The sequence below is a fragment of the Cynocephalus volans genome, chromosome 12, assembly GCF_027409185.1.
Source record: "Cynocephalus volans isolate mCynVol1 chromosome 12, mCynVol1.pri, whole genome shotgun sequence".
NCBI classification, from domain to species: Eukaryota; Metazoa; Chordata; class Mammalia; order Dermoptera; family Cynocephalidae; genus Cynocephalus; species Cynocephalus volans.
The window spans coordinates 91,641,487-91,657,034 of NC_084471.1; the positions used below are offsets into that span (position 1 = coordinate 91,641,487).

General features: G+C 37.3%; 1 protein-coding gene and 1 pseudogene across 2 annotated transcripts in view; both read left to right on the forward strand.

The window, feature by feature from the left end:
- GYS2 (glycogen synthase 2) overlaps positions 1-15,548 on the forward strand; it is a 45,697-nt gene that overhangs the window by 23,181 nt on the left and 6,968 nt on the right. For both annotated transcript variants that reach the window (XM_063075499.1, XM_063075498.1), the window contains 7 exons: positions 1,079-1,196; positions 1,380-1,500; positions 3,880-3,986; positions 4,666-4,725; positions 5,198-5,276; positions 6,048-6,161; positions 13,543-13,669. In XM_063075499.1, coding sequence (XP_062931569.1) covers positions 1,079-1,196; positions 1,380-1,500; positions 3,880-3,986; positions 4,666-4,725; positions 5,198-5,276; positions 6,048-6,161; positions 13,543-13,669 — 726 coding nt within the window. The remainder of the gene's footprint in view (positions 1-1,078; positions 1,197-1,379; positions 1,501-3,879; positions 3,987-4,665; positions 4,726-5,197; positions 5,277-6,047; positions 6,162-13,542; positions 13,670-15,548) is intronic.
- Positions 14,404-15,326, forward strand: LOC134391592 (large ribosomal subunit protein mL45-like; annotated as a pseudogene).

The window sequence follows — 15,548 nt, forward strand, 5'->3', positions numbered from 1 at the left end:
AGTCTACAGTGGCAAGATGTATAAAGGAGTATATATATATATAGCAAATGCCCAGTTACTTAGTAAACATTTTTTAAAATCTCAGGGTTTTTTGTTTGTTTGTTCATTTGTTTGTTATAGGAAATAACCAAGAAGCCTGGATTGATTTTGTGAAATGATTTTAATAGAATAGCTTATTAACTGTAAAAGATTCTTCAAAATGACGTGACATGCTTATATAATTCTAGCTCAAATCTTCATTGCAAAAATCTCCATCGCCATGTGCGAAATTGTTTGACATAGCTTCTTTTTTTTTCTTGCTTTTGTCTTTACTGCTACCAAATGTGACAGCCCATGTACTCAACTCAGTAGGTAACATGGAAACATCATGAGCTGAGTAGTCTCTCTCTTTCTTGTCATAGGCCAATATTCTGGAAAACCCAGAATGCCTGAGCAACAAAATTGAAGCAGAATGAATTAGTTGTTTTATAAACAAGAAATTAGAATTAAGAATTAGAAATGAGAAATAGAAATTAGAAATAAGTGGCTACCTTTCCGGTATTCTAAATGCACAGATTTCCCACACACTTGGCTAAAAAAGAAAAAATGGCAAGAAGTTGTTTGTACAGTGGTTGAGGACAGACTGCATGGATTCTGCTTCCACTTACCAGTCGTGTGTTCTTGGGCAAGTTTCTTAACAACTCTGTGCCTCAGTTTCCACCTCTGAAAATGTAGATGAGAGCACCCACCCCATTGGTTGTCGCGAGAATTAAATGAGTTATGTTGTAAAGCCTTTTGAGCAAGCACCTAGTGCACAGCAAGCAATCAATAAATGAAAACTATAACACTCATTATTACTGCTGTTGATTAGACTGCTCCGTTGTATGAATCACTTATTGTCATTTTGGCCAGGTAGTCCTGATTTCCTATTTAAAACAAAAGACTAAATTCTGGAATTTTGTGAATTTTGAATTCTGTGATATTCAGAAACTAGAAATAATAGACATCTGACTTTGTAGATTTAAAAACTTTTTTTTTTCTGTAATTGGACCCTCTCTCAAAAGATAATTTTCATAATAATTTCGTTTTGCTTTCTCAGATGTAGTTACTCCAAATGGCTTGAATGTTAAGAAATTTTCAGCAGTGCATGAGTTTCAAAATCTACATGCCATGTACAAAGCCAGGATCCAAGATTTTGTTCGAGGCCATTTCTATGGGTATGCTTTTCTCTATTTTTTAAACAATTAGCATGTGATTTTAGGGATCTTTGGTAGAGGGACAACAGGATTGTTATAGTAAGTGTTCATCTTTCCCAGCCCCCTTTGTACTCTAACAGAATTCATGTATACATTTTCTTGCTGTTGCTTTATTTCATTTGAAACTGTTTTGTTTTGTTTTAGTCATCTCGACTTTGATCTTGAAAAGACTTTGTTCCTTTTCATTGCTGGGAGGTATGAGTTTTCAAACAAAGGAGCTGACATCTTCCTAGAATCCTTATCCAGGTTAAATTTCCTGCTGAGGGTAAGAAAGCTCTAGGACATAATGTAATGTCCATATAGAGAGAACTTTACTCTGTGGGAAGTGAAGAACTTTCTGGCTACTTAATTAGTTTTCAAGAAAATACTTGAATTTGAAGGCTTAAAATGATAACCTTATTCAAAAAATGGCTTTGGCCTTTCAATTTATATATTGGAGTCGCCACATTGCTCATTTGTGTTTTTGTCGATGTTGTCAAGTATATTTTTCTTAAGAGAACTTCATGTTTATCACATTTTATGTGCTATATTTTAAGAAGTCATTATCACATCCCTTTTCCCCATATGAGTTTGTAACCAACTGAAAGATAAATATAGAGAAATTAAGCACATGGAAAGCAAAATATCACTTTTTTTAAAACCAATGAAGACTAGCTTGCATATATGACAGCAGGCCTAGCCTCCTGTCACAGAAATCCCCAGCCATCATCATCCTCCCCTGGCCAAGCAGGCCTTCAGAGTAACATGTGTCACGTGCTGACAGCCAGGCGGTACAGCACCAGTCTCTGGAGAACAGGGCAGACACACTGAAACTCGGTCCCTCCCCAGCTCACCAGCCATACCTCCTCCTCAAGATTGAGAGTCTCAAACTGTTAAACTAGGACATGCCCCACAAAATGGAAACACAGAGGAGGGAAAAGGGGGTTCTTACTCCTGATAATGTGGATTGTTTTTTGCTCAGGAAGGTGGTTTGTAAAACATGTTCCCAACTAATTCAGCAATAAAAAGTGTAGCAATAGTAGCAACTACAGAAAATGGTACCATATCACAGGTATTGATCAAGATGATTGGCTCATATTCTAGTCCTATCACGTAAAATATAGAATAAATAACAGGAAAAGACTCACAGGAGACCAGTGTAGAATTTCAATCTTATTGAGATACTAAGACAACTAAACTTTCCTGAACTCTGCACTACTCTCCGGTTAAGTTTTTTATTTCTTGGCCATAGACTTATCTTTGTCTCAGAGAAAACATTGTACCAAGTATGCTAAAAAATTTACTAAAACCACATTAATAGGGAAGCGATACATTAACAAAAACCCAAGTCTGAATAATAGAACTGAAGGCCAAAAATATTATTCTGAATAATATTATTTTATATTTCCTAGTATGTATCCATTCAACAAGTTTTAAGAATGGACTCACAACTATATCAAACATATATCACGTTTAAGGACATTATTGATAAATTTATTCCTACAATTATGAAATATTCACTTAATTTTTAGATGTGAAGAAAAAAAGCTATTGCTTTTATTCCATATATCAAAAATAGTTACTGTACTTGGAGAAGTAAAAAGAAGGCATTCTCCTTTCATGTAGTACATTTGTTCTTTGGTAGCACATTTGGCTGCTCCTGGGATTAGTTTCCTATTCTGTGAATCTGTAGATTTCCTTAATAGAATGTCAGGCCCTGGAGTGCAGAGGCCACATATTAGATTTTAAATTGCTTCACACTCAGGGGATAGTCGACCATTTCCAGAATACATGAACATTCATATGTTCATGGTTTTAAGTGAGTTTATACCTCATTCCCACAGCTGCTTGTTATGTCATTTCCTTCTGAGAGATGCTAGGCCAATGGTATTATGGAAAGAGGAAAAGAAAACATAGATTGTAGAGTCAAGAAACACCAGTTTAAGTTCCAGATTTGCCACTAACCTGTGTAGGAGTTCAAATGAAATATTTACCCTTTTGTGCCTTTCTTTTGACATTAATAAAATGAGGAGAGTGAAATCTGTTGTGCACAATTATTATGAGGATTGAGTTAAATTATGTACTACATCTAAAGCACCCCAGCACCGTGCCTGCAACACCAGACATGCCGATCACATGCTTTTTCCTTTACTTTAGGGCTAAAAACCAAAATGCAACATCATGAGAATCAAGACGTTTAACAGAAAAAATGTAAATAATCTATTTGAGCAAACCAATGGGAATAAGCTAAAAAGAAATTAAAAAGAAGAAACCAAAACTCAATCTTCATTAAATTTTCAATCTGAAATTTCAAAAAACTAATTTTTGCCTTGTAATATTAACATTTAACTTATTTCTTAACCACAGAAAAACACAATGCTATCAATAACAATTGTTATATGTTTTAGATGATCAATGTCCTGAAAATATTCGATGTTCAAATTTTCAAACTATTAAGTGACAAATCTTGATTGAAAGCCAGATTTAAATTAAAATCTCTGAAAAAGTATCAGGAAGGTGGATATAATTTTTCTGTAAATCATAAATAAGTATTCCTTTTGCCTGATGATATTTAAAAGCACTACTTTTCGAAGTTTAAGTTCCATCTGTCATTTTTTAAAATCTTTGATAGTTGACTCTGTTGTGTCTTCTCATTGCTCATCAGATGCATAAGAATGACATCACTGTGGTGGTATTTTTCATCATGCCTGCAAAGACAAATAATTTCAACGTGGAAACCCTGAAAGGACAGGCAGTGCGTAAACAGCTATGGTAATCTCACGTCTTGCGGATGTTCTCAAGCAATGTGTGTAAAGGGATTTTTTTAAAAGTGGATGATCTCTATTATATCTTCATGAACTTTGTTCCTTAATATTATGACAGCAAAAATGCTACTTGCTTCTCTTCTCATTGTGCTACTATGTTAAATTATATAATGCCTATAGCACTATAGGTGCTATTATAAAAACTTTGGAATGAGCATCATGAAAGGAGCAAGACTCTGTAGAGATTTATAAAGATGAGTTGAATTTTTTTAAAAAGGTTTTTATGGTGGAAATTTAAAAATATACACCAAAGTAAAGAGGTTAGTATGATGACCCCCTGTGTACTCATAGCCCAGACTCAAAAATTATCACCTAATTCCCATCTTGTTACATCTGTAACTCCATCTCTCCACCCTGCTGCTTTCTAACCTCCCCTGGTTATCATCAATCAAGTACATTTAAAGCTCTTTGGGCTGTTCAGGGTATTCTGTTGCTTCGGCTCTGGAGGTTTTAACTCAAGCTGAATTGGAAAGTAGTAAAATAATAAAAGAGGCTATACAAAAGAGACCTGCAATTTTAAAGAATGTAAACCCAAAGAACATTGACAAAACAACAGCATTGTTATGACAGATGAAGATTAAAAATTATGATACTGTTTAAACTATAAATCTTTCTATTTCAAACAGGGACATCGCACATTCTGTAAAGGAAAAGTTTGGAAAGAAACTCTATGACGCATTATTACGGTAGATGCTTGGAATACTTCATAGTTCAGACATTTAGGGGATCACTATTCAAACTTACCAGTTCAGACACTATATCTATTTATTTTGTTCCAAATATAAAGGAATTAATAGTCTTTGAAGACATGTTACGTCATGTGAGCAGTGTTTTAGCGTTTGTTTGAGAGAACTTGTAAAAAGTGTCTACGAATGAGTACACATTTATATATGCAGGCAGATTCTAATTCAGTAGCAAACTCATTACGGGATAATATGTCAATCTGAAGTTGAGGGAGATTTCATGAGATTTTAAGTCAAAATATGTATTGATTCAATATATATTAAATCTGTTTCCTTATATATTAAATCGATATAACATATTTACTTAATAAACATCATTTACTGAAATAGATGAAATTGATATATCTGATACTAGGAAGCACCAAATTAGTGCCAGCTGTTTTTATTTTTATTATTAACATTGTTTTCCCCACAGAGGAGAAATCCCTGACATGAACAATATTTTGGATAAAGATGATCTAACGATTATGAAAAGAGCCATCTTTTCAACTCAGGTAATAAGAAAAAGTGCCCACCATTTTCTGTAACTATTAAATCAATCTAAACCAATACTTTAGTTGATTAGGATGTGCTAATTTGAGACACTGTTAGACCCAAGAGCTAGAAAAGACATTCTGACATAGTCACTCAAATGGTATGCTCTTTCATGAGTGATTTTTAAGGGCTCCTTTTGAAAATCTCGTGAAACTTGTCTTTCTATCCACTTATAAAAATTTTTTGGAGCCAACATATCCAATTGAAAAACTGTGCATATTGTAATAACAACAAAAAAACCTCCTAAATTTTTCAAAAGCACAAAATTTGAGTCACAGTAGAAATATGTGGATGTTTCTCTGTCAAGTGAAATTATTGCAAAGAAAGGTAAAACAAATGTGTTAGTCATGCACAAAAACTCTTAGGATAACAATGAGGTATGAGGTACTGAAGAAGAGCCCTGCTGGAAGAAACCAGTAAAGTTTATCTTGAGTCAAGGTTTCAGGACACCATTATATTCCAAGTAAGTCTCACCAGCAGTCGAGAAGTCTAGACCTTTTGCATAGTGGCTGCAGGTGAAAAGTGAGTTTCCTGTGTTCACAGTATGCAAGGAAGTTCTTCAATCTATTGTCTTCCCTGAAACACACACAAAACTTAGTCATCATCATTAGTGTCGTCTCAAAAGACTGAGGGCGTAAAGGCTGGATGAAATGTCAATGAGCTGCTGTTGAAATTAGTCACACTGACTGATTCTTTCCACAACTGACCTTTTCTTCCCTCTATGACTTCAGCGACAGTCCTTGCCTCCAGTGACCACTCACAACATGATTGATGACTCCACCGATCCCATCCTCAGCACCATCAGACGGATCGGCCTTTTCAACAGCCGCACAGACAGAGTCAAGGTAGAACTAATTGCTTAGTAGACTGTGAGTTCTTTGAAGCAGCAACCATGTCTCATGCATAGTGTCTCAGTTTGCGTCCTCTGAGAAGCAGCACCCATGGCAGGATTAGATACGTAAAAGACGTGTTGGGAGAAATGCCTGTGAAGGATAAAGGGGTTGAAAGCGAGAGTCGGCAGGGAGAGGAAGACACCCATGAGGAGAGAGCAGGAAAAATATGACTTAGGAAGAGCCACCGACTACAGCCCAGTTCTAAAACTCTCAGCCTCTCTTCCTTTCTTTCTTCCTTCCTTCCTTCCTTCCTTTCTTTCTTTCTCTCTCTCTGTCTCTCTCTCTCTCTTTCTCTCTCCTTCCTTCCTTCCTTCCTTTTCTTGTCAAATGTATTTAATGAAAAACTACAATTAATAAAAATTAACAAATATACAAAAAATATGCACACACAGCAGCACTTGCAGTGACTTACAAAGAGGAAAAGCAGTGGTCCAAAACCACTCAGCTTGGTTTATTGGTGAATGCTATATCTATATCTATATATATATACATATTTTTTTTTTTGGTGGCTGGCCAGTACAGGGAACCAAACCCTTGACGTTGGTGTTACAAGGCTGTGTTCTAACCACCAAACTAATCAGACATCCCAGTTTGTTGGTTGATGAAAGAGAACACACACACACACACACACACACACTCACACTCACACGTGCACACAAAAATAAAAATAGTTTTCAATAGTGTAGTCAATCCACAGCTACCACAAATTCAGAATTATTTTATAATACCTCTTTTCTTCATACAAAAAATGCCCTTTTGTGTGTGTGTGTATATAAAATGATTTACTGTTAACTTATTTTAAATACATTAGTATTGCTACATGCAACTTTTCTTGTATTTTGCAACCTTTCCTTTCTGTTTTATCTTCAAAACAGTTTCAGGTTCTTAGACAGAGGGGTACCTTTTTCTATGAGCAATTGAATGCAACAGTTTTAATAGAGATTTCTATTACTAGGGATAGGGATTCCCTAAGCAAAAGTTGCTTATTAAAAGCATCACCCATTGGGCAGAAATGGGTGGGCACTAGGACTCATCTTGCCAGTCCTATAGGCTAGGAACAGCTGCTGTAATCAGTCAAGAGGGGAGGCACTTAGGATTGTCAGTCAAGATCCCTGAGGCCAGGATCTCTTGAAGGAAATCTGAGCTGTTTCATTTCTAGAGCTGCCTCAGTCATAAAGAAGGCAGTAGTCTAAGTCCTCATAGACTGTAATCATGCTCTCTGGCTTTAAATCCCTGCCACTTATTCAATTTGTAAGTTTACTTAATCTGCCTGTACCTCAGTCTTCTCATCTGTAAAACGATGATAAAATAGCCCTGTTGTGAAGATCAAAAAAAATATATAGGTGCTGCATTGAGTACAGTACCTGGCACATAGTAAATACGTGATAAAACATTAGCTTTTATTAGTTCTTAGCCCAGTTTCTAGCACATGATGGATACTTAATTTTTAGAAGAGAGGTGTGAACAGAGTTTGATGACAGTAGAAGAAAATGGATTTATTTTTGCCTACAGGATTTGATAAGATGTTTTATAAAAGAGATAACATGTTAGCTAGATCTTGACTGATGAACAGGAGTTTATCGTGCAAATAATAGGAGAGAGGGCTCCCAGGCAGAGAAAAGGTAGACGAAAAGGCACAGAAATATAAAAGCACATGGTTTATGTAGGGGAAATGGAGACAAATTTATCTCATACAAATCCACATAAATTATGTTTATGCAGTTAAACTCTTGAATATTTTGAGGTGTTTATTTATTATTATCATAAGGCAAACACACATACAAAAGAAATAAAAGTACAGCACCTTACTGATATTTAATATACACTCAAAGCACTGCGAGAGACTTCTGTCAATTCAGAATGAGGTCTTTTACTTATTAACAGAATTCTTTAAAAACCTGAAACTAACTTAGGCTTGTGCTAACGTAAGTAACTATTTCATTGCTTGCGTATTTATAGAATTCTACAGAGAGGTTCTTAACTCTCAGAGTGGATTGATAAGTTTTTAATATGAATGTCATCATTGGATTCAGCAAACATTACAGATTATCTTGAATTTGAATGTATTTATGATGTATTCTGCCTCGGCAGTATAGTATGCCAAGGAAAGCCAAGACTGCACACTTCAGGTCTCGACCCTGTGCTAACGCTCTGAAAGTAAACTAACTTCCTGGGATCTTACCTTCTGGAATAAAGAGACAAGTTTTTGTATTCGTTTTGTTTTGTTTTGTTTTGTTTTTCCTACTATTTTAGGGGCTGCCGTGAGCCAGGTGCTTTGCTGGGGCCTTTGTATACAGGATTTCATTTAATCCCCTCTATAACCTTGGGCTGACCTCTAATATCCCTTCCTCAGCTCTGGGCTTCTGCAATCGGCTGTTTTAAGGCCCAGAGCAGCTGTTTTCTTATTTTAGTTGTGCTGTCATTCTGTTTGGCTGGGAACAAAACGAATGAGCCATGGTGTTTTCATGTTTCAAAATGGGCTTTGGAGAGTGCAACTTTTCCTAAGCTTGGAAATGCCAAAGTAGGCACAATGCTTTTCAAATCCTATTTCTTGTTCTTTGCCAACGGAGAACAACATGTTGGTAATTTGATGGTTGCCCAGATACTGTATCTGTGTCTTTTGTCTCTTTTCCTAGTGCAGTACCTTGCATATAATAGGAACTCAAATAATCTTTAGCAGTGGAAAATATTTTTTCCACTTTTACTTTGCAATTTTGTGATTGAATAAGCCATCATTTTTAGGTACTAGCTTTGTACATTTTGCTATTTTATTTCTTCTTAAGGTTAGCTTATCTTATCTCCTATTTATAGATCTACTGAGCTATAACTAATGCCTGTAATGTCCTTGTGGATCAATGGGTTAAAATTCTCTATTAAAATGAAGACTTCAGACAATTTTTTACTTCAATCCTTGGCATATGATGAAATTATAAAGGACGAAATCAATTTAAAATTAATAATTGAATGGCCTTCTTTATGTCTGATTTTCTTTATTTCTGAAATTAGCCTCTGAGAATGTCTCTTCTACCCATCACACAGTGTTGCCAAGATTATATGTGAAAATTATTTATAATACGTAAAGTGTTAGGCAAATGTTGTTATGATCATTGTAACATATCCAAATTAGAGTTTTTCTTCAAAGTAATGTCTTTGGAGGAGTGTATACTTAGTCCATGAGTAAAAAATGCAAAGTGTAATGTGCTTGTTAAAAAACAGTTTCTTTGTCCTCTTCTTTTTTCTCTTCCTCTTTTCCTTTCCTTCCAGAACAATTTGGTTTTAAAGGGGGTGGGGCAAGACAAGGCAGTTGTCTGCACTAGAATGGGGAAGGTGCTGTGGTAGTCCAGAGAAAGGCATCGGAGCCCAAGCAGGGTGAGGAAGGTCCACATAGTGGAGAGTAGCCCAGAGCAAGGTGTCAGAGCCAGAGGCAGTGAGTAGCCCATCCACGCATGTGAGGAAGATTAGTTATGTGGAAGGGAATTGACCCAATAGGTAATAAATTAAAGATGATGGATACCAGGGAAAGGTGAGTGTGTGTGCGTGAGTGAGTGTGCTTGTGTGTGTGGGTGAGTGTCTTTGTCTCTGTCCACTGAGAGGGTCTGGGAGAAGTAAGAGCCCAATAACAATGAGCACACCTAGCACCCAGGCCTTGGTTTCTAAACACCATTCTTCACTAAAGAAGCCAGGGCTCCCTTGGAGAAATGGCTGATTCTAGGCCTGTGGCAGGTAAACTGCAAGTTGAGTCTGGAACTTCTTCTTGTGTCAAAAATCAAAGTAATGGGCCGAGCCCGTGGCGCACTCGGGAGAGTGCGGCGCTGGGAGCGCAGCGACGCTCCTGCTGCGGGTTCGGATCCTATATGGGAATGGCCAGTGCACTCACTGGCTGAGTGCCGGTCACGAAAAAGACAAAAAAAAAAAAAAATCAAAGTAATGCTCAAGGAATCGAGAAGTGTATACAGAAACCAGCTTGCAGGGACTCCTACTGGCCAAACCGTAGACAATTTGAATATCAAATTAAACAGGGATACTAATGAATTAGAATGCATTGAACAGCAGAAGAAACCGTGAGTCCAATACAATTATTAATTAAAACTTTAATTAGAAATGGGATACTGATGTAATTCCAAAATAACTGCCCCCAATACTTATTAATAACACAAGGAAAAAAGAGTAACTTTATAGTGGAGAAGCCAAAAAGGCACGGCCTTAATCAGGAGATCTAAGTAAACATCATCAGTAATTAAAAAATATAAATCCTGTACCATCTGATAAAATACAGTGAGGACACAACATCACTTTTGTGATCCATCTGCCAAAGATGTATTACCTGAATCTAATAATGAAGAAGCATAAGACAAACCCAAGTTAAAGAACATATGTCACTTCAAAATGCAGACTTCAAAAATGTTGAGGTCATGAAAACCCATCAATTGTTCCCAATTGAAGGAGACTGGAGAGATATGATAACTAAATGCAGCATGTACTTCTGAACTGAATCCTTTGGTTTAAAGAACACTATCAGAACCATTGGAGAAACTTGAATGGGATTTAAGGATTCTGTGATAGTGATGTATCAGTGTTAATTTCCTGATTTTTATGTTTATATTGTGGTTATGTAAGAGAATGTTCTTGATTTTGGGAAATACATGTTAGGTACTTGGCGATAAAGGGCATCAGGTAAGCAACTCACAAATGGTTCTGGAAAAAATATTAATTCTCTTCATATTGTACTTGAAACATTTCTGTCAATTTGAGACTCCCAGTACTTTATAAGCAGATTTTGTTTAAATTACTACTTAGGTATGGGGGAGACTGAGAGAATAACCTAATAATAATTCACTGAGAACTGTAAGAAATAGAAAAAACAGGAGAATTCATTCACACAGGCAAGAAATTAAATAGCTATTAATTATGTTCACAATTTTTCCATTATATCCATGTCTCTGCCTTTACAGAACATCATAGGCAGTGTGGTCCCAGAACTGGCTCATACCAGTGCACAAGAGCCAATTGTTAAATTTTCAGAAATTTTGTGAGCCAGTTTTAAATATAGCAATTGTTAAAAATTAAATTATAGGGCTGGCCCCGTGGCTCACTCGGGAGAGTGCTGCACTGGTCGCACCAAGGCCTCGGGTTCGGATCCTATATAGGGATGGCCGGTGTGCTCAGTGGCTGAGTGTGGTGCTGACCACAGTGTGCCGAGGGTTGCGATCCCCTTACCAGTCAAAAAAAAAAATTAAATTATAAATGCTTAAAAATAAATTAATTATATATATATTTAAAATAATGCTCAAAATTTATCACATTCTAAATCCTTTACTATTGTTACTATTATCTATGCTCTTGAGGTCACTTATGTCTGTTGTATCGATATTGTGCAAATGCTCTATGATGATGTGCTAATTCTCTCCCCATCTCTGAGTTCAGTGACATCAATTGGTAGGTTGAAATTGGCCATGGTGGGAGTATTTATACAGTGAAAATAGGCGAACACCACAAATCATGGCTTGATATGTTGTGTATTGATTTCAGGACTTAAGAAAGTGATGGAGAAATATTAATAACACAGGTTAAACTTTAAGGTATACGGTAGCCATTACATTGTGAGTGTTCAAAAACTAATATCTGACTCCGCAAAGAAGTCACTAGCATCGCTGATGAAACTGTGAAGTTCTGACATATGTCTCTGTTACTTTACTTTCTTTCACTCAGTAACAAAGGAAATAAACCAACATTTATGTCAGGGTTACACTCAGTCATCGATTGAAACCATGAATTGGTTATGAATACAAGATTTTGGCAAAAATCCAAAAAGCATTTTGTGAGGACTAATTGACTATAGAGAATTCACAATAAGGAGACTTTGATAGACTTTTTTTTAGAGCAGTTTTAGGTTCACAGCAAAATCGAGCAGAAAGTACAGAGGTTTCATTTACCCCTCAACTCCACACATGCACAGCCTTCTCACTATCAACATCCCCCACCAGAGTGGTAGGTTTGTTATAATGGGTAAAGCCACATTATCACTCAAGATCCATAGTTTACATTAGGGTCCACTCTTGGAATTGAACGTTCTATGGGTTTTGACAAATATATAATGACCTGTACTCATCACCATAGTATGACACGCTGCCCTAAAAGTCTTCTGTGCTCTGCCTATTCATCCCTCCCCCTGCCCCAACCCCTAGGAAACAATGATCTTTTTACTGGTTGCATAGTTTTATCTTTTCCAGAATGTCCTATTATTGGAATTATATATCATGTAGCCTTCTCAGATTGGCTTCTTCCACTTAGTAATACTCATTTAAGTTTCCTCTATGTCTTCACATGGCTCGATGTCTCATTTCTTTTTAGCACTGAATAACAGTCCATTGTCTGGATGCAACAGTTTACTTATCCATGCACCTATGAAGGGCATCTGAGTTGCTTCCAGGTCTTGGCAGTTATGAGTACAGTTGTTATAAACATCTGTGTGCAGGTGTTTGTGTGCATGTTTGTTTAAATTTGGAAATTGTACATCATTTATATCGTTAAAATTTATAATAAACTTATGTATAAATACATATTTATATTTTGATTTCTCAGTGTTAAAACATGTACCAGCACACCAGCACTTACAGACATGGTAAACGCTTTGGCTTTTACTCTGAGTGATTTGGGAAGCCACTGAAGGATGGCTTGGCAGGAAAATGACTGACTTTTTTAAAGAATCATTCCAGTGTTTGTGTTGAGTAAAGATTCTAGTGGAAGAGAAGCAGGGAGATATGTTAGGAGGTGATTGCTTCTAGGTGAGAGAGGATGGTGTCTTGGGTGAGGTCCTCCATTATGATCTAGTCTAGGTGAGATTCCTAGAATATCTTCCCTGTCCCTTGGCTGCATTTCTGGCTAACGCATGCTTGGGGCATGTGAGAGTGGTCCATTAGATAGTACCCTTGTTTCCTGTTGGAGCTGGGAACAAATTGATAAGTAAGACAGAGGTCAGCAATGAGAGAACCAAATAAATAAAACCTTTATTGCTGATCAAGGCCAGGTTGGAGGATGTAGGTTAGTGTGAGAGCAAAAATGGGCATGCTAACTCCCGATCCTCCGATCTAAGCCTCGGGACCTCAGCTAAAATTTAGTCTGCAGAGTAGATATGTTTACTTATACAGAATGAAGAGAGGAGAATAAAACCACTCAGGCTTTTTTCTTTTTCTTTTTTCTTGTCTCCCCCCCGCCCGCCCCCCCCGGATCTAGAACACAAGGACTCCATTGAAATGACTAAGTTATAGGGGATTCTTTGCTTTACTTTCTTTTTCTCCTCTTGTTAAATTAGAATTTCTTTTTTTTTTTTTAGGTGGTTTTGCACCCAGAGTTTTTATCCTCCACTAGCCCCTTATTACCCATGGATTATGAAGAGTTTGTTCGTGGTTGTCATCTTGGAGTATTTCCATCATACTATGAACCGTGGGGTTATACTCCAGGTATGGGACATGTATAGATTATGAAATATTTTGATTTTGTTAGTATATTACTTTATGTGCATGTATATAATATTCAAAGTTGATGTGTAATTTCTACTAAGGTTTTGATTTTTCAGTTTGTTTTAAAAATGATTTTGGTTGGATCTATCTCAGGGGTCAATTTTATGCTTGTAGATCCTGACCTAAGAATGACAAAGTTTATGTCAAAAGTATTCCTTGGTGTGGCTGGGCATATTTTAGTGGGTATATGAGTTATTGCCTCATTGAATTCCAAAAAAAAATGAATGTTTTATAAAGATTACATTATTTAATTATCTCTACACATCTCATTCATTAATGTAAAGGAAAAATTGACTGCAAGTAGGGTTAATATGAGAAGTAATAGTCTAGCAATATAGTTCTCAAAACATTTCAAAAGAATACTTTTTAAAAAATTTAATAGATGTATTTAATTTGTAATATTTAACAAATTCACGTGGTTAAAAAATATATAAAAAGGTATGCAGTAAAAAGTCTTCAGAAAAGAGGTGCTATTAAGAGAAAATGGCAGTTTAGGGGTAGATATTGTCACTAATGACATTGTTCCATTCAGAAGTCCCCCCGCCCCCCACTGCTTTTTGCTTTTTTTTTGTTTTACAAATGGTGGATTCTCAGACCCACCATTTATTTTTCTTTTCTGGCCCCAGCTAGCGTGGTTGCCATTAGCATCAAGAGTGACTCATTTGGTGAACTAGATGGCAGCCCCCCTGCCTTGGAGGCTTTCTTGCTTATCCAGGGCTTTGGGATGGTGGTCACAGCAGCCAGTCCTGGTGACTCAGTCCAGAGTTATAGCTCCAGTAAGAACTAAAGAACGTTTCACACTCTCTACTTATGAGCCCAAATACAAAACAGAAAAGGAGTTTATAGAACATGCCTGGAAAGCAGGATTGGCCATTCTTCCAGAACGTTCGGAGCGTCCCACACATCTGGCCTGTGCAGCTGCTATCTTTGATGCCTGTGTTCCTCCTGAGGGCGATGCTCGCATGTCATCTCTTTCAAAAGAAGGACTGAGACAGAGAACGGAGTGAATAAAGAAGAATGTTGTGTCACAATTGTCAGTCCAGAAGGTAAAAGAATATGGTTCTAATTTTAAAACAAAGGACCTCCCTGAAAAAGCTAAGGATATCTTCATCGAAGCTCACCTTTGTCTAAACAACTCAGATCATGACCGGCTTCATATCTTGGTAACTGGACACTGTTTTCCAGACATGATCCGGGACCTCAAGTATAAGACCATTCACTGGAGTTTCATGGAATCTTTTACAGCCACCCCAGGTGTTTCAGGTTCACTGTTCAAGTCTGAAGAACCTGAGCAACATGTATGGCCAGGTCACCATACACATGCCCACCTGGCAGACTCTGGCCATCTATGACTGGTTTGGCTGGTTGATGTATGTCACAGGAAGATGTGCCCAAGGATGTTCTGGAGTATGTCGTGTGTAAAAAGCACCTGAGGAGCCCCCGTGGGAGCTGGAGAACGCATGGCAAGATCGTTCCCCCATGGGCACCCCCTAAGCAGCCCATCCTTAAAATAGTGAAGATCACTGGCCCCCGGCTGAAACCATGAAAAGACTATAAAGAGGCACAAGGAGAGGCCCTTAAGCCTCAGCCAGCTTGATGGCAAAAATGACCCGTGGGGCAGTGTGGGTGACGAGGCTGCTGGAAGCTGTGAAGTCATCCACCTCCATCATGCTGTAGAAAGAACTACCTTTGTTGACTCTGCTTAGGTCTTTTCAGCAGCTTCACCCTCAGTAGCCATGGCTGATGGCTGCGTGGTGCATGCCCAGACCCTCTTCTTTTTCTTCTTTAAACTGTGTCTAGCTTCAGAGTCCAGATGAGA